Here is a 26478-nt window from a genome sequence, read left to right as displayed (position 1 = left end):
AAGTTCGAGTCGACTCCAAGACTGGACGAGCCAAAAGACAGAAGATCGGGAGTTCGGGCTCTGAGCGCCGAGTCGACTTCCAGGATTGTCGAGTCGACTCGAGTGGGCCAAGTTGATTAGCTCCATGGATTTCATGAGATGAGCCGACTCCGAAAATGCCAAGTCAGCTCCAGAAGTTGGCGAGTCGACTCCGGGTCAAGACGAGTCGACTCCCAGTCGAAGAGGCTATTTTAATTCAAACCCGGAACAGTTGCCAAGTCGACTCCAGAAAAGCATGAGTCGACTCCCGCTACAGCCGAGTCGACTCCTGATCGCGCGAGTCGACTCCGACCCCCAACGAACATATTGTCAGGTTGTGCAGAGTGTGCAGAACGGGCAGAAAAAGGTGTCTAACGGCTAGTTTCCATGGGGGATGGCTTAAATAGTCACAGAGGACTGTAGCAAGGGAGAGACGCACCATTCCATTCAAAGTAATCAAGCATTCATTCTCTGCAAGTGGTTTTTCAACGAAAAGAGGGAAGAGCGCCATAACTCCATCCAACTACCTCTTCCCAAACATTGAAAGAGATCTCCTCCTGCATTCAAGTCGACCAGACATTCAAGAGGAGACCCGAAGTTCAAGAAGCCCTACTCTACTCCAACTCAAACATGTTTGAGGGCTCTTAACTTCTCTCTAGTTTATATTGTTATTTATCTGCTTTTGAGAAGCTCTGTTTTTCTGTTTGTTGTCATTATTTCCATCTTGTCTTTGCTTGGTTCAATCGGGGGATTGAATCAAGGGTGTAGAGGTTGGTTGGTGAGCCGAGTGTAAAACCAACGTGTAAGGGTTCGATTGTGATCCCGGAAAAACAATCGGGGTGGTTCTAGTCGGTGAGCCAGAGAAAACCGACCGAGTTCGTTGTGAGCTCGTAAAACAACAAGTTTGGTTGTGAGCTTGTAAAACAACCGGCTGTAATCCAAGGGGTTATAGTGAATTTCCAAGTGAGACTTGGGGAGTGGACGTAGGAGCAAGGGTTAGCTCCGAACCACTATAAAAGCCTTGTGTTTGTGATTGTTTGTCTCTTTCTTTTACTCTCATTTCATTCACAGCACATAGCAATTAATTAATTATCTTGGTAAAGCATTAATTAGTCATCCACAACGTTTTAATTGCAAAATTATTTTAAAACCCAATTCACCCCCCCTCTTGGGTTGTCTATCTGGGCAACAGGAAGAGAAAGAGAGAGAATCTCAGTCTGGGTTCAATCATGGGTATGGGTTGGTTGTCAATAGCATGGGTCATTCCTACATCTAATCCACAGGCCAAAGAAGTAGTAGCTAGGAAAGAAAATTATTTATTTATTTATTTATTTTAGAAATAAATAAATAAGAATAAGATGGAAGAAAAGAAAAAATAAGAAGTGGAAGAAGGAAACATGAAGGAAGAGAGGGAAGAGGAGAAAAGGTCTGACAGTGGGTATCGGGGATTGATCGGCCAATCACAGGGAGCCAGCTGCGAAGGCAGCGGTGACTATGGAAGCGGCCAGGGGAGGTGGCAACACCGAGAAGTGGGTCTCAGTTTGGTCCAAAAATAAGAAAAATGGCTCAACATAAGAAAGAATAGAGAGGGCAGGAAGGGAAGCTCATCGTGCATGGCGGAGATAGTGGATCTCAGCCGAAGACCACTGGGTCTGGCAAGATTTGTGGCAGCAATTCTCGGATCAAAGGAAAGCATGGTAATCAGGTTTTAGAGGGATTTAAAGAGAAGGAAGGGAGTTCGACAGTGGCGCTCAGCTGAGGTGGCATGCTGGCCATCAGAGAAGAAGAAGAAAGGAGAGGAGGTGCTCGGTGGTGGATTAATTGCTGAAGTTGAGGGACATTTAAAGGGTTTTAGTTAGGGGGATAGGCTCAATGTCGTTGCAACCGCCTATGATTCTGGCGACAGTTGAGCGAGACCAAATGGCCAACAGCTGTTCGAATGACCCGTATAGGCCTTACCAGCCACGGCTCCGCGTGGTTCTCCCTAATGGTGAGCGATCGGGTAGGGGATCGTGATACCTTATTCCGACCCTATTCTTTTTTTTCAAAGTTCTGAGCTGAAGTTGATTGGGCCTGCTGACTTCAGTTCAGAACGGGCCCAATAGGCCGGTTCTCATATCTCTCCCACATTAAGAGAAGTGGATCACCATACTTCGACTCCACCCCATGAAGGCCTTGTCCTAGGCTGCTCCTCCTCGCCTCCTTTCCATCACATTCATTCGGCCTGTGCCGTAGGTGTTTTGGCATGTGCCTCATTTGGTGGCTTAGATATGGTGTAAACAGAGGGTAAGGCTATCTGCATCTAACCCGCTACAGGCCTGCAATGACAAGAGCCTCGTGCATTGGGGTGCTTTTTTTTGTACTCTAGATGTAATGAAGATTATTAGTCTTTAGCTGTGAAGCTTTGGTGAGCAGTAGTCTTATGATCCTTAACCACACATATCAAAGGCTAGAAAGTGGTGTCGTCTTAGTTTTTAGTAATCATAAGGCACATGGAAGTTAAGTCTTTTCAGGTAGTTGATGCATGGGGCTAATCAAGAATATAATAGATATGGCCGAGATTCAGCAAATGTATATGGTAGAAATCAGAGATCAGATGTAAAATGCAACTGCATGAAGAATGTGTTAGATAAATACCGGAGAATTTTATCAGCATTTTAGGGGCAGAAATGTATTCATCTAAGTCATGATGTTCAAGACTGCAATTAGTCGACTCCTTCATGTTAACCCTCTTCAGTCGGATCTTTTCTGTCATCCTTCTTTTTAGCCATAGCATTTGCTTTTCTTTCTTATGGCAAAGTTTCAGGTTTCATTACTGACTAATTATTTGAGCCTACAGTATTTTTTAATAAGATTGAGCAAGTAATTTTTCTATTATCTTCATAACATTAACCTCTGTTTTTCTTGTGTAGACTTATGTTCCAACAAAACCTCGAGGTGCAGAAAGACTGCCACCAGGCATCATTGTATCAGAATCAGATTTTCATCTTCACAGATTATGGGGGAGCCCTGATGAGGTATGTACTTGTTGTATCCTTAAATGCAGACTGAATTTTTTTGTGTATCGCCATTATTAGTAGATCTTAGAATGCACGAAATGTTTGGTGTATTTGGATGAGGATATAGTCTTATGAAGTTTTTGTCAAAGCATCATCCTTTGTTGTCCCTAGAAGGATAAAAATGTGCCAATTGATAGTTTTATAGAAGTACATGTATTGAATGCTTTTCTATTATACACTTGGTTTTTACTGAGCACTATTAGAATGACAAAACTTGTTCGATCTTTGTTTCTGTGTTTTCCGTACATACATAGAATATCTATTTACTATGTTTTCATGTGGTGTTAAACAAGAATCAATAGCAGGAGCATATTACTGCTAGAGCTTTTGATAGATATATGTTGCTTTTTGCTTTTGATTCAACAATTTATGAAACCCGTATTATGTTGTAGTTAGGGGTGGCAATTTTGCCGGATCATGTCAGATATGGCAAGAAATGTGGAACTGTCGGTTCTACCCATTCCGAACCGTACCAGTGGTCTACTTGTACGGTTCCGGCTGTGAAACGGGTTCGCTACTAGAGCCGAAGAAAACAAAGAGAAAAAGAGAGCAAGTGGGAGAGGGAGAGAGAAGAAGCGGCTGCGGACGCCCGCAAAGTGCCGCAGGAGGCGGTGGAGGCTGAAACGGCAGAAAAAAATAGAAATTTTTATGTAAAGTCGGCGAAATTTTGAAAATTAAAAAAATTTTCAATTTTTTTCTGTGGCCACATTCCCTATATCCACGACTTCTCCTTCTCCCTCTCTCCTCCGCGCGCTCTCTTTCTCTCTTCTTATTCTCCGGCTGGTTTATCTCAGTACGGGCCCGGTACCAAACCGGTATCGCTCCGGACCAGTCACCAATCCTTGAATACAGGTCTGGTTAGAAAATTACAAAACCTGAGCCTAACCTACTTAGTCAGAATTTGAAAGCTGAAACTCTCAAGTTTAATAAGTAGTTAACCTGACCTGGCCTACTTAATATAGCATATTAGGTCAAGTAACCTGTTAGCTATTGAGCTGGTGTCTCTCTTTAGGTCACTGGAGCAGCTGTTCAGGAGTTTCATTTGGGGCAGCCGAGGAGGGAGACGGGGGATGCATCTCATGGCCTAAGAGGTGGCCTGTCGGCTAGTACATCAGGGGATCTGGGGATTCAGTCATTGGTGATGAGACGAGAGGTGCTAGCAATGCGACATACAGGTAGATTTATATTAGAACCAGATTGTCTATGGAATGCCCTTTTGAGTGCTAAGTACAGTGCTTATACGGCGACGGGGGAGCTCCGGGCTGGTCAGCGCTCTTCCTTCATATGGAGGGAGGTATGCTGTTCGGTGGGCGGTGGGTGATGGGCATTCTATAGATGCATTGGAGGACAGTTAAGTGTACGATCAAGCTCTTAGCTGCATGCCGACCTTTTTTGATCCATTTAGACTAGAGGACCGTCGAGTTAGCAATCTAATTGTTTCGGGCTAGGGCAGGTGGGATGAGGCATTGATTCGAGAGGTCTTTGGTAGGCAGCTGGCTGAAATGATCCTGACCATTCCACTTCCCGCGATGAAGGTGGCTGATAGTGTAGGGTTTCATGGCGATCTAGGGGCGCAGTAGAAGCACGGGATTTCAAAAATTTCTTAATAAAATTCCGTTACATCAAACCCTTATGAACTAAGAGCACCTTAATGGTAACAATCAAATAAATAAATATAAATATAGGAATAGAGGAATAGCTTCAACGCTATATCCAATATGCAGAATTTCTACTAGGTGCCTAAGTGTTCACCCTCCAACGTTGATCCACACGGAAACTTGCTTTAAGATTCTAACTCCGAAAGATCTTGATTCTTGATGCTGAATTCTTCCAAAGAATTCAATTAGCTTTTAGGCAAGATGACACTTCTCAAGTGCTTGGCCTTTCTCTTCTTCCTCTTGGCTTCCTACTCCCCTTTTCTAATTTTTCTTATCTTTCCTAGTTCTTCTTCTAAGCCTTTTGACCTAAAAAAGACTCGTCTTAATTTAGAACAACCTAGGAGAGAGATGTAAGAAAGAAGGGATAGGAATTGGTGTGTGAAGAACCCCAGGGAATGCCAACTATTTATAGTTGGTGGAGGGGTGCTTCTTTCTTGACGTGAGGATGCATCCTTATCCACACGCCTTATGGAGAGGGAAGAGGCGTGTGATCAAGAGGTGGCTCCAACTAGAAAATTCCTCAGGTATCTCATCCTATAACATAGGGAAGAGGCGCCATCCTTCTCCAAACACCCTTCACGTATCTCATCCCAAAAAATAGGGAAGAGGCGTGTGATCAATTCCTATGGGGCGCCAACCTCATCCAATGGCTGATGGTAATCAGAAGGTGCGCCCTATATGGATAAAGAAAAGAGAAGAGAGAGAAAGTTGAATGGATAAGATTACTTTATTCAAATGGATTTTTCATCCTTATTCATTCATGGCACCATCAAACCCAATCTAATTGGGTTCTGCTTGGGGGGGGGGGGGGGGGGGGGGGGGGGGGTGCCGAACTTAGTCCCACATCGGCTAGAGCGGAAAAGTTCCGTGCCTTATAATGAGGAAGGCGAAGCCTTTTCCTCACGAGGGCTCTTTTACGGGACAAAACCGTGAGGGGGTGAGTGGTTCCGTGCCCACGAGTGGTTCCGTGCCCGAAAGCCCCCAAAGCGGACAATACCTCGTGAGGGACGCGGTCTCTTTTCTCTGCTAGCTCGGCTGGGACTAGGGCTGTTGCCGGGGTGAAAATCCCGCAACAGATGGTGCTTTCATTGAGAGGCGTGCCCCTTGCCGCAGGCTACCCTCCGGGACTGTGGGGGCCTCCGGGTAAAAATCGGCACGGAACCTTCCCGCTGGGGGGGCTATGTTGTGGGGGGGTGCCGAACTTAGTCCCACATCGGCTAAAGCGGAAAAGTTCCATGCCTTATAATGAGGAGGGCGAAGCCTTTTCCTCACGAGGGCCCTTTTGCGGGACAAAACCGTGAGGGGGTGAGTGGTTCCGTGCCCACGAGTGGTTCCGTGCCCGAAGGCCCCCAAAGCGGACAATACCTCGTGAGGGACGCGGTCTCTTTTCTCTGCTAGCTCGGTTGGGACTAGGACTGTTGCCGGGGTGAAAATCCCGCAACAGATTCAAACCAAGCCAATTAGGTGCCAACTCTTGGCTAACCCGAATTAGGATATGATCTAACCAAAAGGCTAATTTAATTAAATCAATCCAAATCAAGAATCAAAATTCAAATCCAATTCAAATTAGGAGCTAGAGTTTGCAACACATGCTAGCATGTTCATTCTGCAAACATGATCTAATCTAATTAGATCCTTAATCAGTTCCTTTATGTGTGACCCATTGGGTTCCATATCTAGTCAGGTCCAGGTGCAAGTTGACCAGATTTGATTAGAATTCTTCTAATTGATTTAGGTCCAAACTGTGCAAACCCGAACTTAACAATTAGAACCCTTTCTAATTGGTGATTGAATTAATTTCTTTAATTTGATCAAACCTACAAGACAAGATTAACGTCTAGCAACGTATCATGTCTATCCGAAAGATATAAAATTTGGTGGAAATATCAAATATACCCTTCAGTGGCAAGTTATCGTACAATTCAATCCTTCAATCATACTGCATTCCGAATATGTATATGAGTATGAATCTATGTCAAACTCAATTACATATATTCATGTTTCTCTCAATCTTGCAACGATAATTCGAATAATGAAATATTAAAAACTCTTTTTAATTTTCATTCTACTTTGATCAAAAATTTTCTGAATTATCATATGATTAGAGTAAGTAGGATGCGCTCTTCTCTTACTATAAGTGATTGATTATTTATTGACCTACTTATAATCTTCGTACACAATCTACCATATCCGAAAGACCCCGTGCACAAATTATTATCATGAACGAGAGTAAACCAAAACATGAATTCCTGTGCACAAGATACCATGGTGATCTTAGGTCAAAGGATCAATTGCACAACTCCCACTAAGAGAATCATTTTTTGATATGTAAGTAAGACTTCATAAGATATTCTCTTGGCAGGTCAATTCAATGAACTCATTCCTCTAATGAGCACCCACATCTTTATATTAGTATCTCCACATAAGTGATTATGAGATCAATCATCCTCTGCATCGAGCATACATAAGATGTGCCAGTCTTACCGATAGCATTGATCCCCGACTCAATGTACCATCAACTGAAAATATCGTAAATTAGGATTTTAGGATTTTAGGTCTCACTGGCATAATCTCATCATAGCCCTAAAACCATTTTTTTAATCTATGGGGTTCGTCATAAATATAAGATGCAGCAAATGATGAAACATAATGCCTTTTATTTATAATCAAAATGTCATGTACATGATCGGAAAAAAATAAAAGAAACCCTATCGCAATATAGAATGCGGTTGGCTTTTAGGGCACTATTTTTTCAGATAGATTGGTATGGACAGTTACAAGCAGATCCAGGGTATGCATCACAGACATCCAGGTGGCTATGAAAGAAGAGGCAGTGAGACAGATGGATGGGAGGTGGATTTGGAGACTACGCATTCACCCTCGCGTGGCCATATTTCTATGAAAAGTGGCCTGGAGCTGCTTACCCACCAGGGGCGTGCTGGCCAGAAGGGGCATAAGGATCACTCTAAGTTCCGCCTGGTGCTCGAAAGTGGAGAAGTCCATCAATCACATGTTGCTTGGCTATGATTGGGCAGTACAGATTTGGAGTTGTGCAAGCATATTCCAAAGACAGGTCATCCGATCCTTGGACGACCTACTATAGCGGTTGAGGGGAGCAATACAGCAGCTGTAGACAGTGGAGTGGAGAATTCGAATGGCCTATGTGGCGTATCATATATGGTTGGACAGAAATGCTCAAATCTTCAATGATAGACAAGAGCCTCTGTGACGCATTGTAAAGAGGGCTCACATCCAGGTGGCTAAGATCATTAGGGCTACCTCACTGAGTTCATCTAGAATGGCTAGGAACAACCCCGCTCGGCAGCTTCAGTGTCATCTTTAGCGCCCAGGTTTCTTCTTATCTCTTGAAAGTCCCTACCCCCCGGCTATCTAAAGGTGAACTTCGATGGTAGCGACCCAGAAGCTAGTGGTAGGAACGGTGTGGGTTTTGTGATCCGAGGCCATGACTCACAGTTGATTGTTTCTGGTGGGTGACGGACCGATGAGCTTTCAGCTACAGAAGTGGAGCTTAGAGCAGCTTGGGAGGGGGTCTCATATGCGAGACGAAGGTTAGAGGCCGAACGCATCATTCTGAAGGAAGACTCGGCCCCAGTGATCGATTGGATATGAGAGGAGGGATGGAGGAGGATGGCAATCCCCTGCTAAGCGACATCAGGCTGATGCTGAGAGATTGCAGCGCCTCCCAGGTGGTGCACGTGTACCGGAAGGCGAACAAGACCGCAGACTAGGTTGCATCCTATGATGCGCAACATTCTGGAGAAGTACTTTAGCTACACCGGAGAGCCCCTCCCTCGCATTTGAGCCAGGTTTTAGTCTCTGATTTTGTTGGTAGGTCCTACACTAAAGTAGGATGAGCAGCCGCTGTACCAAAAAAAAAAAAAAAAAAAAACATGTTAGCTGTTGGGTACCTACATAACTTGTTTAACCCACTATGAAATCACTAGATGAGATTCAATCCCTTACAAAATATGGAAGTAGCCTTACGCACGTACAGAATAAAACTCCAAATACATGATAAAAGTTCTGATCCAATTTCTCTGCTACCATTCTCAGATGAACAATGCATATTTTGTAACAAAACCTAGAGCAATAGATCCAGCAATTATGCATTGATAAATAAACTAATTAATGAATCAATAATAGTGAATAGGATTCACTTTAAAACAACAATTTTTGGTATTGATAACAAAGAAATTCATGGCCTTCACGGCTTCACCAAGTGTTGATTTTCTCCTAATATCAGAAAATAAGGAATTGATCAAAAACCATAGCTTTACAGTGGGAGGACATCAAAACCCTAGAAGGGGGAGAGACAAAGGGTGATGGGGATGCCATCTTCATGGAGGATGAGGGTGGGGTAGCTGCAGGCGAGCTGCCCGGTGGAGATGACATTGTCATCGGGCTCGTGTTGTTGCAGCATGAGCCACATAGCCTCGATGTAGTCCCGACGACTCCCCACTCATGGGCGGTGGACAAGTTCCTGAGGAAAAGCTTGGTCTGCGCGGAGGCGGCCGACGGTGTGCGTGATCTTGGGAATTCGAGAAAACAGGTGAGGAGTGTCGATCCAAGACCAAAATCAAATTCAAAGAAGGAAACCGTTGAGTGTATTCCTAGGAGCCTAACAAACGAAGAGAAATTGGAGATAACCTCGAGGATTCTTCATCCTCGGAATCTTCTTCTTGCGCTTCAGTTTCTTCTTCCTTGGCGGAGGAGGAGGAGGAGGAGGAGGAGATGGAGATGATCACGCGCTTCCCCTTCTTCGAAGTTAGCGTCCTTCTCAAGAGAATGGTGAAGGATTTCGAGATGGGGAACGAAGCTTGAGGAGGAGGATGAGGAGGGTGGCAGATGCTAGGGCTAGGGTTTCAGGTTTTAGAACCAAATTAGGGAAGGCGAAAGGTAAGGTTGAGATTTTGTTGGGGGGGTGGTGGATTTTTATGGGTCGTAGAGGAAGATCGGATGGCTGAATGAGATGAAATTTGAGGAAACGCGATCGGTGTGCTCTCCTCTTATTGGATGAGTATTTTGATGAGGATGGCTTGCTGGCTCCGCCAGATTAGGACTCGAGATGTTGTTTTGATAAAAATAGTCAAACAGTAAGCAACCTGACCCGGTTATCAAACGAGTTGAGTGAGTTAGGGCCGTTTGCCGAGTTTTTTTGTGGAGTAGGAAGTATTATTTTTTAAAAAAAAATATTGTTAGATGAAATGAGATGTTTACTTAAAAATTTTAAAAAATTATTTTAGTTTTGCCAGAAAAATAAAATAATTTTTTGAAAAAAGTTTCTAATAAATTTTTTTTTTTTTACAACGGCAGCTCACATTCATTGAGTATAAATGCGGCCAACAAAATCAGAGAACAAGTGGCTACAGAGAAGCTTCAGCGCGGATGCATGATCCACTCAGATGAAACCCTCCGAGTGATGTGCAGCGAAGAAGGCAACCCAGTCTACGATACAATTTGCCTCTCTATAAACATAGAAGTCATACTCTCTCAGTAGTCAGCAGATGTCATGAAGCATCGGCCTCTTCTCTGCAGAGCACCCCTGACCTCGGACCCGCTCGATTATAGTGGCCGAGTTTCCTTCCATAAGAATATAGTCCGCACCCAGAACGCATCTCGCATAGGTAACGCCCTCCCATGCTGCTTTGAGCTCGGCGCACGCAACGGACATATGGAAGATCTGCCGCCCCCTACTACCACCAATCTAGCGTCATGATCTCGGATGATAAATCTCATGCCTTCGCATCTTTCTCCCTCGGCCACACTGCCATCGAAATTCATCTTAAAGAAGCTAGAGGGTGGGGTACTCAAAAAAACAAACACACTCCTGAGCGCTATAATAGATGAGTGGCAGCCCCAAATTTTCCTAGCTAACCCTACAAATGAAATCCCAGTGATGCCAGCGAACTCTGCCGCATGCAGTAGTGCTCTATCCACCACTGCCCTTAGATGGAGCTTCTTCAGGGAAAAAAAAAAGCTAGGTAAAAAAGCTATTTTGATTTATAATTTTTTTAACCAAAATATTTATAATAAAATATATTAATTATAAAAAAAATATTATTATGAAAACCTGCAGAGTACTAAAAAAAAACCGGCGGGATGATTCCGTGGACAATTTTTTTGTTAATTTTTTTTCTATTATTTTAAATTTTGTTTTAACAAAAAAAAAATTAGCTTTCTTCTCCCTTACTTCCGAAACAATCATGGAGTCGTCCCTCTCTTCCATCGATCCCTTCTCTCCTTCTTTTTTTCCCTCTTTCTCCTCGTCCTCCATCACCTACTCTCGCGGTCGGCATCGGAGAGAATGGAGGGGGATAGACAGGACCGCGACATCGCGGTCCACCTCTCACCGTGGACGGCGACATCGCGGTCCTCCTCTGAGCGTGGACCGCGATGTCACCTCTCAGATATTGACCGCGATTGGTGATGGAGGAAGCCGCCTCCGCGATGGCCGACACCTCGTGGAGAGGAACGGGGAAGAGGAATTACGGTAGGGATCGCATTGAGAAGCCTTGTCGCGAGAGCGGCAGAGTTCATTCTCTCTTCTTTATTTCGCTCTCTCGCTCTCTCGCTCTCTCTCTTACTTCGTTCTTTGATCGGTTGGGGCGGGTTTCTTAAAGAGCCAGCTGCCAATGGATCTATCTATGCTCGATGACGAAAAGGCCAAGATTTTTTGACCTTCCAATGGATGGGAAGAAGGCAAATGGAAGCTGGAAGCTTTCGCACGTGGAAGGGCATATTATTATATTCCTTACGTTATGTTTTAATGGATAATTAAAGATGAGAGATTTTGTGTGCAAAACAAGTCATTAGATTTTGTTTCGAGTGATCAATATTTTGTCTGCCACGCAAGCTGGATCTTGGATTTTCTTTAGATGCTATCTTAGATTATTGACTAGGAAACTAAAGAAAAACACCCGGGTGGCTTAATGCTATGGATGAAGAATTTGATGCATTACAAAACTAGGGCATTTGGTCCCTAGTTCCAGAACATGCAAACGAAAATATTATTGGATATAAATGAGTGTGCACGATGGATCAATAGAAAGATATAAAGCTCATCTTATGTCCAAAAGCTTCCATCAATAACATAGTATTTACTTTGATACACATTTTGCCAAGTAGCCAAACATGTTACATCATAATATTTTAATACTTTTATTATTATATTATACTATAAATATAACATTATATTACATTATATTTTAATACTCTTTTACGTTAAATAATTTAATATTATATTAAATTATTATGCTATAGTATACGATGTTATATTACTATATTATATAATATTATATTATATTACAGTAATATCATACTATATCATATATTTATATATTAATACATATTATATTTTATTATACTCTGTTGTATAATACTATGCAATGTTCTTTATGGTTATTTTATCATACTAAAAGTATTTTCTCAGTTTGTTTACCAAACACATGTTAAAATTCCACAGCACTTCAGAAATGTAGTTTCCAAACAGCAAACATCTTTTTATAAAAGCTTTACTTCAAAAAGCTATACTTCCACAAATTCTACTTCCAAAAACTTTACTACCAACAGCTCTATCAAACAGGGCCTAAGAATATGAAAGCCAAACCTAATTCATTTAATAAAAACATCAAGATAGGTCAACATGTTTATTACCCGAACTTATTTAGTTTAAATCCAAACTTGTTTATTGCAGGTCCGATACAGGTCTGGTCGATGGGTTGGATTACTTTTTGCCATCCCTAGTTGTAGTGTTGTATTTGATTGTTTTCAAAATTAGTAGAATGTATAGGCATTGTATTAGGTTTGCTCTGTGAGGTCATTATATTCAGACAAACTAAATTTTGTTCTGTCATGTGTAAAACTTAAATTGATAGATACAACAAAATACAAGACAATAAAGATTGTTTCTCTAATGGTTTCTTTGATGGTCGTTGATTAATGAACCCACCAGCTTTAAATTATTGGTCTGATTAGCATGTTTCACTTTTGCTGATTTTCTTGTATGAATCTTTAAAAGTAATTTTACACAGCTTAACCTAATATTTAATCTTAACCTTATTGATCTCCTATACTCTTACATATGGTTGGAAATGCATAGTTGGATTTAGAAATGCTTTTGCTGATAAATTTGCAGTTACATAACACCTCGCCAGCTTTTTCTTGAAAGTAATTCTGCCATTGGAAATTAGAAAACCATCATGCGATGGCCATTTTGATCATTGTATTTTGGCTTGATTTGTTGAAACATGCCCAGCAACTTGAAAAGTGAATGGTTTTCAACCTGTTTTGCATATGTGGTGCTTAACCTCATTTTTTGTTATTTAACTAATATAATGTTTTGGTCTGGTGATATGCAGGACTTAACCATCAAGCAGAAGTACCTTGTAACGTTCGCAGTTGGATATGACCAGAAAAAAAATATTGATGCAGCAGTCAAAAAGGTTAGTGAAGAACCATCAATGGTAAAGGTTCTTAGAATGGCTGTCAACAATTGTTAGCCATAAGAGTGTTATACTGTGATTGCTTTAGCTCTTCTGAGGAAGAAAAATGCATTAGATCGTTGTGAGGACCCGTGCGGGCGCATGTTTAGTTCCATATTGGTTATTTGTTCGGTAGATCTTGGATACTTATATAAGATCAAGGAACCTAAATAATATATTTTGGCTAGCCATTTTGAGTGAGGTCCTGAGTTGTTACAAATGATATCAGAGCGGACCCGGCTCACTCCAACATGTCTCCATTGGGACTGACCACGGGCCGATCGTGGTATTTGTGATTAGATTTGAATAGACGAGGACGTCAGAGCTTAAACGGGAGGAGTATGTGAAGACCCGTGCGGGCGTGTATTTAGTCCCACATCGATTATTTGTTGGGTAGATCTTAGGTATTTATACAGAATCAAGGAACCCAAATAATATCTTCTGGCTAGCCATTTTGGGTGATGTCCTAGGTTGTTACAATTGTACTACTGAAAGTAAATAATTACAAGCAATTCGTCATTCAGTGGCTTTGTCTAATTACAATTAATCTAGCTACTTCATTTTCAAATTATAGCTTCTTTTTTCTGTTTGTTCTTGCCTGACTTAATAAGAATCATGAAATTGCAGTTTTCTGAAAACTTTACGATCTTACTGTTCCATTATGATGGCCGAACTAGTGAATGGGATGAATTTGAGTGGTCAAAACGGGCTATTCATGTGAGCGCTAGGAGGCAGACTAAATGGTAAGAAAGAATGATCTGTTTTAGTGAAGCTTGTTACAGCATAGCTTGAAAACTAATAAATTGCATTGGATGCTGATGGCTGGTTTAAGGTGGTATGCGAAGCGATTTCTGCACCCTGACATCGTGGCTCCATATGAGTACATATTTATCTGGGATGAAGACCTAGGTGTAGAGCATTTTAATGCAGAAGAGTAAGTATCGGCCTTGTTCATGCACGCATTCATTCTACTCTAGAAGCTCACTGCTGACCAGGAATCGCAATATTTTTACACCCAGGTACATTAAACTGATAAAGAAACATGGGTTGGAAATATCACAGCCTGGTTTAATGCCAAACAGAGGATCTATAACCTGGCGAATGACCGAAAGGAGAGGGGATCATGAGGTCCACAAGTGAGTTATGAGTCACTTTAGTTGGTTTTCATCTTCGATTATATATTTATATATTGAATTATGATGCATAACTGAGCCTACCAAAGAATTATTTGATTGGTGGTCATGTTGGCAATAATAAGGATACGGCATATAGGCAAAGATAGTAACAAGCTGATTTGGTGAATCTCATTTATTGATGTGCATGATTGTTGTGCAACAGAGAAACAAAGGAGAGACCAGGCAGGTGTTTCGATCCTCATACTCCACCATGTGCTGCGTAAGAGTTCTTGGTTCCTCATCTCATCCATACTGCATTGCCATTGCTGATTTACTAGAATCCACTTCGATCTCATTTGTCATCCCATCTATAGGTTTGTCGAGATTATGGCGCCCGTCTTCTCTCGAGATGCATGGCGCTGTGTGTGGCATATGATTCAGGCAAGTTCATCTCCGCTGATCCATGCTATAAGGGTCTCCATGCCTAGATATAAATTAAATGCAATTGTCTATTGCTGCAGAATGACTTGGTCCATGGATGGGGTCTCGATTTTGCTCTTAGAACATGTGTGGAGGTACTTTATTTTCACAGTTTTTCTGTTCCACTAGTAGGCAATGCATTGCGACTTGTCCTCCAAGCAGGAAAGATATACTTGATGCTATATAAAAACACCGCATGAACTTGATTGTCTTTTAAAACCCCGCATTCGGAGTCCGAATGGTGGCAGAGAAGGTCACCCCCTACTTCGGAACATTTGGGCGATGGTAAGAGATGGAGTGGCCTTTCAGGCCAAGCATGTATTCAAAGAGGCCAACAGAGCTGCAAATTGAGTAGCTGCTTATGTGGCCTGCCACTCTGAGAATACCTTATGGGTGGGAGAAAAGAAGTTGCCTAGAACACTCCATGACTTGTTGTTTTCTGATTTTATTAGATGTATCTGTACTCGTAATATATAAAATGCCCGTTTTACCCAAAAAAAAAAAAAAAAAAAATCCTGCATTTGGAAGGATAACCAATATGAACTTTGGTTTTTTCGGTCACATTTTCATGATATCCCAATTATCTGATTACATATACTGTGCTCATATTGCCTTCAGCCTGCTCACGAGAAAATAGGAGTGGTAGATTCTCAGTGGATCGTTCATCAAGTGATTCCTTCACTTGCGAACCAGGCAAGACAAAACCTCTTTTTTCTTTTTCTTTTTTTTGATGGAGACTTGATGAACTTTCTGCTAAAATTTGTTTACTTGGTATTTTACCACAGGGCCAGGCTGTTAATGGAAAAAAACCAGGGGAAGCGGTATGGGACTTGCATGTATCACGAATGCTTTAGCCCTTTTTGTTAGAGCAAACATTTTATTCTTTCTTATGATTCCGCAATTATGTGACAGAGGGTTTGTTCATTGTGCTGGTTGTTGTTTGGCAACGTCCAGGTGGAGGAGCGGTGCCACAAAGAGTGGCGGATGTTCCAAAAACGAATGGAGATAGCATACTACATGGAGATCGGATTCCCTCCCCCAACATGATGGCTGCTATAGATTAGTATTGTAAGGATTTTTTTTTTTGTATAAATACCCTCCTATATTTTAAATTTTACACGAATACCCTTCCAAAATTAATATTTACATATATATACCCTCATAAAACACTTGTTTTACTATTCTACTCTTTTTTTATCCATGTTTTTACATATATACCTACATCATCTAACAATATTAAAAATTAACGGTTTTAAATTAAAATAACTAAAATGCCCTTAATGAATAGATGTGCAAAAAAAAACATTTATAAGGTGATCGTGATGGGGGATAAAGAAAATAGTTTCAATATTCTATTATATTTTTAATTAAAATAAATATGATTTTATTAACGGAAGAACCGTTATATTAAAAGTATTTGTGCAAAAACAGTATTTTATGAGGATACAAAAATAAATATCAATTTTAAGATGGTATCAACACAAATTTAAATTTTTAGAAGAGTACTCGTATAAAAAAAAACCCTATCATTAAATTGGACGATAGATATATATCAAGACTGATATCGTAGAGTATATAGATTTTTTTTAATATTAATATTAAGTTTACTCTCTCTTTTTTTAGCTCCAGCTCCAGAATGACTGCATTTAGCATTTGAGTTAGAAATTTAAAATGCTGGCTTTGATAATTCAATTTCAGCCATCAGCAGATGATTAGAAAATGGAGCATACACAGCAGGATTTTTTTTTGTGTGTGTGTGTGGCTGTGGGGTTGGGGTGGGGGGTTGGGTAGGACGGAGAAGGCCAAGGGTGGACGAATGTAAAGGATACAGGGAGACTTGCTATGGGCACCCAAAATATTTAATACTTGCACTCGTTTTTTTTTAAAAAAAAATGAATAACAATATACCTTTAAAATATTTGGGACCTCAGGATCCTGGTGTTGCTGGTTTTAGAGTTTTCTCTACCAAACCCGTTACCATTTCGCCTGTGAGATTGAACCAATCAAACCATCACTGCATTTTCTTACTGCATCAAAGATTAACATTATGAGCTCTCAAAGAAAGGCAAACTAATTACTAGCCATTTTAGCAGCGTTTCCATCCCCTTACTTTTGGTTGAATCCAATATTTATTATTGTATTTAGGTGTTTAGTAGTAGTACCTAAAACCAATGTTTTCATCTTGGCTGAGGTACAAGCTTGTGCTGCTATTTGTCGCTGATGAATGTGATTTAATCTATATCTCTCAAACCTATTTATCTGGGCCAGTATAAGCCAATATATTGCGATACATTGATATATTGGCTGACAGGGTATGCGAATATTGGCCAAGATTTTTTTAGTCAAGCTTTTCAAGTTTTAAAATTCATGGATGGATGTGATACAATTTATATCTCGATTCTATACATCTTGGCCGACATAAGCTGAGAAATATCCATTCATATATTGGCTGATACAGTTTTGGAATTTCAGGCAAAAATTTTCCAAGTCAAGCTTTTCCAGTTTCAAAATATTTTTTGAATTCTAAATATGCAAATTAATGTCTCAAGTGAAAATAGTTTAATTTATTATAAGTTTTCAGAATATCTCAGTCCCCACTGTTTTAGCTCTGTTTTTCCATTCTGGTCAAATCAAACCAAGATCTCAATCCATTTCAATCTTGGCTAGCCAGCCACCGAGATAACCAAGATATTGGATCTGAAACCTTGGCCAGTAGGAGAAAAAAAAGGAAAGAGCTTTGATTAAAACAGCCACTATGAGCTAGAAGTATTTGTCCAAAGATTAAATGGATTTCCAAGATTTAGTTCCTCACCAAGAAATTATACCCGACACTGCAGACACCACGTAGCGCTGCACGCCAGCTGGTAGGCTCCATTCATCAAGCTCTCATGCTGATACACCGTTACAGGAACGAGCGGTTGTGGATATCAGTGTGTATGGCCACGTGGTGCACGCTGTGTAGAATATAATTTCTCCATCAAACAGTGCACATATAGATAAACTTGGAGGTCAGATATTATAGAGCTAAATTATATTTAACCACCAGATTGTCATAGCAACAGCAGAAATAAGAGATGAAACGTATGGAGACTACTTTTCCATCTAACAAAAGCTTGGGTACCAAATAATATGCAGAAAAAGGCGATGGTATCCAGCCAATTATGCAGAAAAATTCCAGTTCTCACACAGACGCCTTTTCTGAGAACCAAAACAGCATTAGGTGCGACAGCACCTCTCCATTATATTTTATATATAACAAAGGGGAAAATATGATAGCCCTTTAGTTCACTATTTAGCATTAAAACAGCCCATTATACTATGAAATAACAGTCATTATTTTCACTTACAACTTTCTATAAACAAAATATTATTTTTTAATTCAATTTTTTTTCATCAAGACTCAGGCCAAAAATGACTGGATGGTCCCAAAATAATATTTTTTATCCAATGAAAAGTAAAGAGAAAGATAACGCTGTTTTTTTCCTTTCATTGCCCCTTATTTTCCATTACAATGACCATTCCAACAATAATTATTTTAATATAAAGAAATTTCAAACACTGCTTTTTGAGGCAAACAAGGGTTATTATAACCATTATAACGGTCAATAACAATTTTGGTAGGGATCCATTGTAACAACATAATGTGTTTAAAACCTTGATATGTTTTAATATAAAAAAAATCAATATCTACACACCAAACAGAACATCCAACATGTTTAACACTTTCACCTTTGAATGCAGCAGTATTTACAAATGAAATTCAACAAAGAGAAATTATTGATTCTTGCAGTTCATAACTCATCAACAAACTTCCCACATAAATGTGAGAATGCTGAACTTCTGCCAACTCTACCTGAATTTAGAAAAGAAACTGCTCTCCAGACTTATGTCACACCACGTTTGTACACAAACGTGAGAGAAGAAATCTTGATTTAGTGTTTAGTGATAGAGACCTTTTATAGACTCTTGTCAAGTGTGCATTGGGCAGTGTTTATTTGACAAACTCACAAAAGTTATTGCAACAATTGACTTAAAAGAAAGCATTAGACAGGACAATTACTTGATTCTGAAAGAAAAAAACAAAAACAAAGCATTAAAAAGGTTGACCCTGTAATTGACATATAGAAGGTATATGACTTATCTTTTCCCACTACAAATAAAGAAGAATATCTGAATGGACATCCTTTAGTTCTTTACATATGATAACCACAATTGAAAACACAACTGTGCAATCCTGATGATCTATTATTCAACAATGGCGTACAAAAACAACTATAAAGGGTCAGAGGTTGAATATGCAAAAAGCAATTAACTGTTCCTAGGTTTATTTGTTGAACATCTTGCATACATCATGTCAAGGGCCATAATCTTAGACAACTGAAATATGAAATTACATGGATCATTCAAAATACATTTGTTTAATTTGAACTGTAGCAATAGCTTTATCTGTCAATCATTTGAAATGGCAATTTTCTATGACTAATATAAACAAATATAACTGAGATATCTTCATGTCATCCCAATGAAAGCAAACACTGCGAACTCCTAAAGATGACCTAAAATCAGATACTTACCTGCTAACTCTCCAAACAACCACAATGCGAGAGATGAGCAACATAAATTTGATTTCTAGATTCAGCACAACATGCTTCATATTATTTCACATTTGGCAGTAACAGAATTACGAATGTTACACATTTAATGTTATATCATATGCCAGTTAACTTGGATATCTAATGAAAGCTGACAAATGAATGAATGATGCAACCTTTAGTTTAAAAAACCTCATTCAATCATTGTAAAGTTAATTCATGTAGCTTTGGTTGTTTACATCACCTAAATGCATGTAGACTCATGCAGCTAGAAGTCAGCAACATGGGCGTAAAAGTTTGCATAACATTAACACATGTAATAACCAGCTCCATAGGGAGTGAGAAGACGCAAACTACAAGTATCTGTCCACCAAAACATGCAATCATAAGAAAAAAGCAAAAATAAAAGTTAAAACAAGAGTGAAATAGATCCCCAATATACGATATAGTTTTTTTTTCATATTAATCGCCACATATAATAGTGAGTTGTCTTGTTACTTACTAAAATATCGAGTATGAAAAGATTAAATGAACGAGTACAGATCATAATCAGTAGAATGATAATGAAATTGCTGATTGGGGCTCATGATAGAGAATACTCTAATCACCTAAATACAGAATTATCTTTTTATACATAATTTACTATTAAAAAAAATTAAGCATATGAGATGTAGAAGTTTCCACATTTGTAATAATGCGACTCCAATGTATTAATACTAAGCTTCCAATTAGTGAAATTCCTCACGTTTTCAATGAAATATAGATCATATTTATATAAAATCTTATGCTCTTTATAAAAATTAAGTCATCATGTCAAGATCCAACTCACATGCTAAAAATGTTATTTCATGCTAAGGCATCTTCTGTTTACATTTCTCTTGAAAGAAAGAAAGAAAAAAACAGTAAAATTTCTAATTCATTGTAGAAATTTCCATTGTGAATTTGGGAATTACTAAACATTGTAACAATAACTTTCTTGTATAAAGATTGAAAATTTAGAACATTAATATAAATCTTTTATTAAAAGTGAAACCAAAAAAAAAACTTTCCTCAAATAGTTTGTCCTCAAATATTAGAAATTTGGCAGGAACCAAGATTCTAGATATTTCACATAGTTGACAAGCAAGTTTAACACTCCTTGTGAACAGGAACCCTTTTTTTGGGGCAAGAATAGGAACCAGTTTAGGTTGCAAGACATTGCAATCACAATATCTTGTCAAATTCCCTTCATGTGCACACAAATGGGATGCAATGGCCCCTGGTTGCTCATTCTGCACGAGAAAAAGATGAAAGGAGGGCAGGAAGCAGCATGTCATCCCAATTCATTCCCCGCATTCACATTTGGCAAGATGTTGCAATCACTATCACAATCTATCTTGTGATATTTCCTTGAGAATTTATATGTATCCCTTATATTAAATAGTTTACAGATAAGTTTCATTTTTTGACCAAAACCTATATTAGTGATAGTAAATTTGAGTCAAAGAAAAGAGTTGACTGATATCAACTGATACCCCAAATCAGGATTAATCCAAATTCGCTTGAGTGGAAACTAAACCAAGACAGTTAAAACTTGCAGTTTCAAAGATGAGTATATTATAGGAAGCACAAAACTTTCACTAATAAAGCATAAACTGATGGAAAATTTACGAATAAAAATCATAGGATATGTGCAATAACTATAGTAAGAGGCCTAAATAAAAAGCTACTCAGGCTTGTGTGGAAGGATATGAGGAGAGAACCTAAATGGTAGCTACCAGACAAGGCTTTGAGAAGCGCACTGAGAGAGCTCGAAGATATCGATGACACAGTTTGCTGAAAGGATACGCAAAGCTAACTTGATATACAAGGGATAAGGATTGTTAATGGTTATAAAAGATGAAAATATGTCATTCAAAGGAAAAGAAATGACCTTCTGGTCTAAGGATCAATGATTCACGTTGGCTCGTTTTCTTCCTATGTTAAATTCATCTCATACAAATATTATTGAAGGATACAATAACAATTCACAAAACTTTTTCAAATTAAACTGTTGTGGCGTAACAAAGGAAATGAGCATACCAACAGAAGATTAAGATTTTCACCAATAAAAGACGAACCGGCAGATAATTGACTATCAAAGCTATATGGCTTGTGCAAACATCATCAAAGGAGGCCTAAGCAAGAAAAGCAGCCCAGGTTTGTGCAGAATGATAGGAAAAGGAGGGAAAGAACTGGGATGATTTAGATGGAACCTATCAAATGAGGATTAAAAGAAGCTTTTATTAACAAAGGCATACCTATTGATAGCCATCTGCTTAAAGGATTCATGAAGCTAACTCTACATGGATGTGCAAAGGATTGTTGATTTTAATTATATCATCAACTGAATCTTATCCTGGTCATTCAAGAAAGATGCTTGACCCTTTTATAGGGGTGTAAACATGCCAAGCTCAAGTGAGCCAAGCCTAGCTATAGCTTGTCTCCTTTCATATTCGAGCCAAGCTCAAGTGAGCCAAGCCTAGCTATAGCTTGTCTCCTTTCATATTCGAGCCAAGCTCAAGCAAATTCATTTAATTTTGAGCCAAAATCAAGCTGCTCTCAAGCAACTCATTAAGAAATACAAGTGACGGCTTGAGGTTCCTTGAGGCTTTTATATATTAGTTTGAGCCAATATGTACCATTATATCTCAATGTTAGAAATAAATTTTTCTTTTGCATGTATATTATATTAATCTCTAACATAATATAAAGAAAGAGCCCGACTCTTTCTTTATTTGTCAAGCTTAATCAAGCTTAGCTTGAGCGAGCTTAGCTCTAGTCAACTCATTTCCTAGTCGAATGAGTCGAGTTCATGTTGAATTTCAAGCCAAACACAAGATGCTCACGAACAGCTCGTCTGTTTGGCACCACAAACCTCTGAAGGATTAGATAGCATGGTATTACATTTTTTCCGTGGAGAGGACTCACCATAAGTTTAGTTAATAAAATATAGGAAATTATAATAGGAAAATTCATGAACCTTTCTTCAGAAAAATACAATACATGTCTCTTAATAAGGTAATGAGAATTGGCTCTAATTTGCCGAGACCACAAGGCAATATATCATCAGTTGCAAGTAAGGCTGCAAATGGGTCGGGTTGACCCATGACCCGCGTAGACCCGACCCGACCTGAAAGTTAGGACCCGCAGGGCCGGGTCAAGTCCTAAAATTGGACCCGTTCTATTTTTCGAGTCAGGTACCCAATCCCAACCCGAACCCGACCCGACCCGACCCATTTTTTTGGGTCAATTTTGGATCGTTTACCAAAAGACCCTATCCAACCCAACCCAAACCCGGATTACCCCTTTAGACCCGCAGGCCCACAGGCCGCAGCCCACAAGGAAAAAGCGCTCCGAGTCCCGTGAGTCCTCAGGCCCACAGGCTTTCAGCCAGCTAGCCATAGCCCATAAGACATAAGTCCCTTCTTCGCTTCTGAGTCCCCTGTCTGGCTACCCTGATTCTTTCAAAGGGTTGTGGCAGAGGAACCGTAGATCTGGAGAAGAGTAGAATACCCTGTCCGGCTGTCCCTTTTTCTCGGATCGATCTCCCCCTTCTACGTGCCCGCGAGTCTCTTCGACGTCCAGCGACTTCGGCATGCTTCGTCCCTTCTCCCAAGGTATGTCCCTCCACCAAAACCCTAGGTCTGCAACTTGCCCCAGGTCCCTTCTTCGATTCTTCCTCCTCTCATTCATTCTCTATTTCGAAGGGCTACAGCAAAGGAACCCTAGATCAGGAGAAGACTCTGTCCGACTGTCCCTTCTTTACCTTTTGGCTGCGATGTTGTTGTTGGTTGGATTCTTGCTCGATGATCGCTAGCAAATGAAAGCAAAAAGGCTCATAAAGAGTTGTTCAGAGCCAATCTTGGGATTTTGGTATAGCCTGGGTGATGAATCTCATGTTTGATTCTTTATGAATAGCAAGGACAATGCTTTTGTTTTATTTGTATAATTTCCGGCGGATAGTTTACATTATTGATCTTGTTTTCATACTTGGATTGCGGCCATCTATTTATTTTCTTATGACTATAAGTCTCTTTTCTTTTGTTCTAGGTCTCTGATTTAGAGGGGGTTTTTTTATGCCTTTCAAAATTTATCCCAAGCTTCCTGCTTACTGCATATTTCTTTTGGAACTAATCCTTGCATCTGGAACTTGCTAGTTAAGCAGAAATCACTGTTCCTTTTTGCCTCTTCTGTGAGATGAACTTTCACCAGATTAATTTTTTAAATTCTAGAAAGGTTGTGAAAAATGCGATCTTTTCAGGTTGATTTGGTTTCTCGTCAGGGTATTTGGAGACGTGACCCAGACCCAAACCCGACCCGTACCCGAATAATTTGGGTCGGATCTAGGTTATACATGAACCCGACCCAACCCGAATGACCCGTTAGGTCAAAAATTGAAGGCGTGAACCCGACCCGACCCAACCCGATTTTCAACTGGGTCGGGTCTGGGTCCAAAATTAGGATCCGAACAAAAAACCGAATCCGGTTGGGGTCACTCAGGACCCGACCCGACCCATTTGCACCCCTAGTTGCAAGTTTAGCACAAGAGTATGCATAACTAATGCATTTGAATTGCCTTTGAACATTTGTGAAGATTTTACACCTAAGCGATATAGACCATGGAGATGGAACCATCATTTTAATGAAAATAATAATGAATGCACATATATGTATGGATGTATGGATGTATATATGTATGCATGCATGTATGTGTGCTCACATATATGTCTACATGTATGTGGTTATACAAAACCAACAAATCTTTCATTATTTAGCTTAACTATCCTTGTGTAGCTATAACCCTAATACCCAGTTAGCAACAATATCTACAAACATAGCTTCATTATACACCAAGGTTGAATCATCAGGGTCTTTCATCCATCTCATGTGCAAAGGAATAGTCAAATCAAGCCAACCATAGTCTAGACCAATTGAAAATGTCCTTCTGAACAATCCCCACAACAACCCAGTATATGTTTTAAATGTTCCAATGATGTTCTATTTCCAGCATTGACCAAGTTGCCTCTCTCAATGTTCTATTATATCCTTTAATGTTTACATGTTCTTGAGCATACAATCAGTGGGAGCATGCACCAGTTCCAAGCTTACATCTTTTGTTATCATCAAATCAGCAGCCTTTGAAGGTCATAGTTCTGCATAAAAATCAAGGTATAGGAAGGCAATTTGAGAAGACTCTAGATCGGTTAACCTCCCATGGAAACTTGCACTGAATGATAAAGATCAACAGTATCTGTGACTTATTCCTCTATAATTCAGAGTTGCAGAAAAGCAAAGACATCTAAAAAACACAAAAAGCAAACTTTACTCATTCTAAATTTGAGATTACTATAGTAATAAAAGTTCACTTATCCCACCTGTTCTTCATATTCAGACATCTGAAATTCATTTCATTGGAAGGCCGTGATCCGCAATTTCCCAACCAAACCTAAGGCAGAAAATGAGAAGCAGCAAATTGAAAACATACTTTATTTCGATGAAAAACCAAGGGTGGGTCAGCATTAAAGAGCAACAAACACCATAGCTTTCATTTCCTTGCAAAACAAAGCAGGCAAGTCATACATATACATACACAAGTCGGTTGAGTAAAAACAACAGACATATAATGGCAAAGGAACATAAAATGCCCCTTGGAGTTAAAACCTTTACAGTTAAACTAATCTGATAGAGAAGCGATGAGAGACCGAGGGCTTCCCCAAATTGGCAGGCTGATGAGAGACTCCGCCAATCTCTCCTCCTGTCCCTTGCAGACCAACTCCACAGAGTCGCAAATTTCCGATACCTTCCGCAGAATCGCTTCCTGAGACTCCACCTGAAAGCCCCAAATCATCCACTAAAACACAGAATTACGCTAAAACCCTAACCCTAACCCTAACCCTAAAAGTGGAGATATTGCTTTCTCGTTGGACATCACTGCAGGTACCTGAGAGAGAAGATCATCAATCGACGGCGCTAAAGCACCGCCCGGAGGCTCCGGCGGAGGCGGCGGCGGAGAAGGAGGAGGAGGAGCGGCGGGGGCGGTGGGGATGGGGGAGGTCAAGTCCAGCAAGGTGAAGGACAAGGTCTCCCACTGTTCCAGCTCTCTCCGGTACTTTTCCCGGAGGCCGATGAGGCACCGCCGTCGCCGCTCCCTCCGGTGGCGCCTCAGCTCGGCCTCGGTCTCGCCTGACGGCGGCGGCCGCTCCTCCTCCGCCTCCGCCGCCGTCCAGCGGCGGCGGCGGCGCTTGTAGACGAAGCCATTGTCATTGCAGATCTCCCACTCGTCGTCGTCCCTAGCGGAGTCGGTCGTGACGGCCATTCGCCGTTGGAGATCAAAGCGGGAATGGAAATGGAATTAGAGAAAGAGGTGGGAGGACGACAAGAAGGGGGAAAGTTGATTTTTTTTTTTTTTCCCCCTTATCTCGATGACCCTACCCCTTCAAATCTCGGGCGCTGATTTTGAACCGTTGGATTAAATCCGGCGGTTTCAAAGTGAACACCACGTCCCAGCACTTCCTAAACCGTTGGATTAAATCTCGCGAGTTCATCGAGCTTTTTTCTTAAAATATATATATATATATAAAGGAAGATCTTGAATAATCGACTTGTAGCTTGAAATAGTTCTTATTTCAAAGCATCTCTAGTCGTCTTATCAACCCTATTCCAAATTTGGTAAATGCTTTGTTACCTTCTTAGCTTGGAAATGGTTAGAAAACACAAAAAAAATTGAAGAACTATATGCATTCTCCAAGTTTAGTGTTTAGGCTGGATTTTTTGTTGGATTTGGATTGGACAACTTATTTAGATATCGCTCATATTGAACCAACACTCTTAATGTCGAATCTCGTAGGAGGAAAAAAAGAACCGCCATGTGTTTTTTGTTTTCTTTACAAACCAATAAGCCCATGAGCTATGACATGTGCGAAGATTTAGGCACGCTCTTAAAAAACTGCGCATGAGACGTGCCATCAAGCCTGATTCCTGTAGAATATAACTACAAGAATATTGAAACAAACCCTTGGTTGCTAATTGATTCT

The 26478-nt window shown here is 40.2% G+C and overlaps 2 protein-coding genes across 10 annotated transcripts in view; one reads left to right on the top strand and one right to left on the bottom strand.

Moving 5' to 3' along the window:
• LOC103722823 (uncharacterized) overlaps positions 1-17610 on the top strand; it is a 43930-nt gene extending 26320 nt beyond the window's left edge. For 4 of the 9 annotated variants that reach the window (XM_017846595.5, XM_089927055.1, XM_089927054.1 and 1 more), the window contains 11 exons: positions 2931-3035; positions 13114-13197; positions 13864-13979; positions 14069-14170; positions 14256-14372; positions 14575-14631; positions 14726-14792; positions 14873-14926; positions 15450-15524; positions 15617-15652; positions 15744-15998. In XM_017846595.5, coding sequence (XP_017702084.2) covers positions 2931-3035; positions 13114-13197; positions 13864-13979; positions 14069-14170; positions 14256-14372; positions 14575-14631; positions 14726-14792; positions 14873-14926; positions 15450-15524; positions 15617-15652; positions 15744-15878 — 948 coding nt within the window. In that variant the 3' untranslated portion in view covers positions 15879-15998. Of the gene's footprint in view, positions 1-2930; positions 3036-13113; positions 13198-13863; positions 13980-14068; positions 14171-14255; positions 14373-14574; positions 14632-14725; positions 14793-14872; positions 14927-15449; positions 15525-15616; positions 15668-15743; positions 15999-17412 lie in introns of those variants that run through there. The other 5 variants (XM_088709818.2, XM_088709819.2, XM_088709817.2 and 2 more) reach the window with 4 other exon arrangements.
• Positions 17611-24963: 7353 nt separating this feature from the next.
• Positions 24964-25851, bottom strand: LOC103722821 (cryptic loci regulator). The gene is made up of 2 exons (XM_008813515.5): positions 25386-25851; positions 24964-25274 (listed from the first exon to the last, which is right to left on the bottom strand). The coding sequence occupies exons 1-2, from the start codon at positions 25758-25760 to the stop codon at positions 25119-25121; spliced, it is 531 nt and encodes a 176-aa protein (XP_008811737.2). The 5' UTR covers positions 25761-25851; the 3' UTR covers positions 24964-25118.
• Positions 25852-26478: the final 627 nt, after the last annotated feature.

Source organism: Phoenix dactylifera, chromosome 13, assembly GCF_051530095.1.
Source record: "Phoenix dactylifera cultivar Ajwa chromosome 13, Ajwa_hap1_PhDact_Kaust_v1.1, whole genome shotgun sequence".
In the NCBI taxonomy this organism is placed as follows: domain Eukaryota; kingdom Viridiplantae; phylum Streptophyta; class Magnoliopsida; order Arecales; family Arecaceae; genus Phoenix; species Phoenix dactylifera.
This window is presented reverse-complemented; position numbering and strand designations above follow the sequence as displayed.

Coding starts and splice junctions, on each gene's coding strand:
- LOC103722821 (XM_008813515.5), bottom strand. CDS start 25,760: ATGGCCGTCACGACCGACTCCGCTAGGGACGACGACGAGTGGGAGATC. Junction 25,275..25,385: donor TTGATGATCTTCTCTCTCAG/GTACCTGCAGTG, acceptor TGGGGCTTTCAG/GTGGAGTCTCAGGAAGCGAT.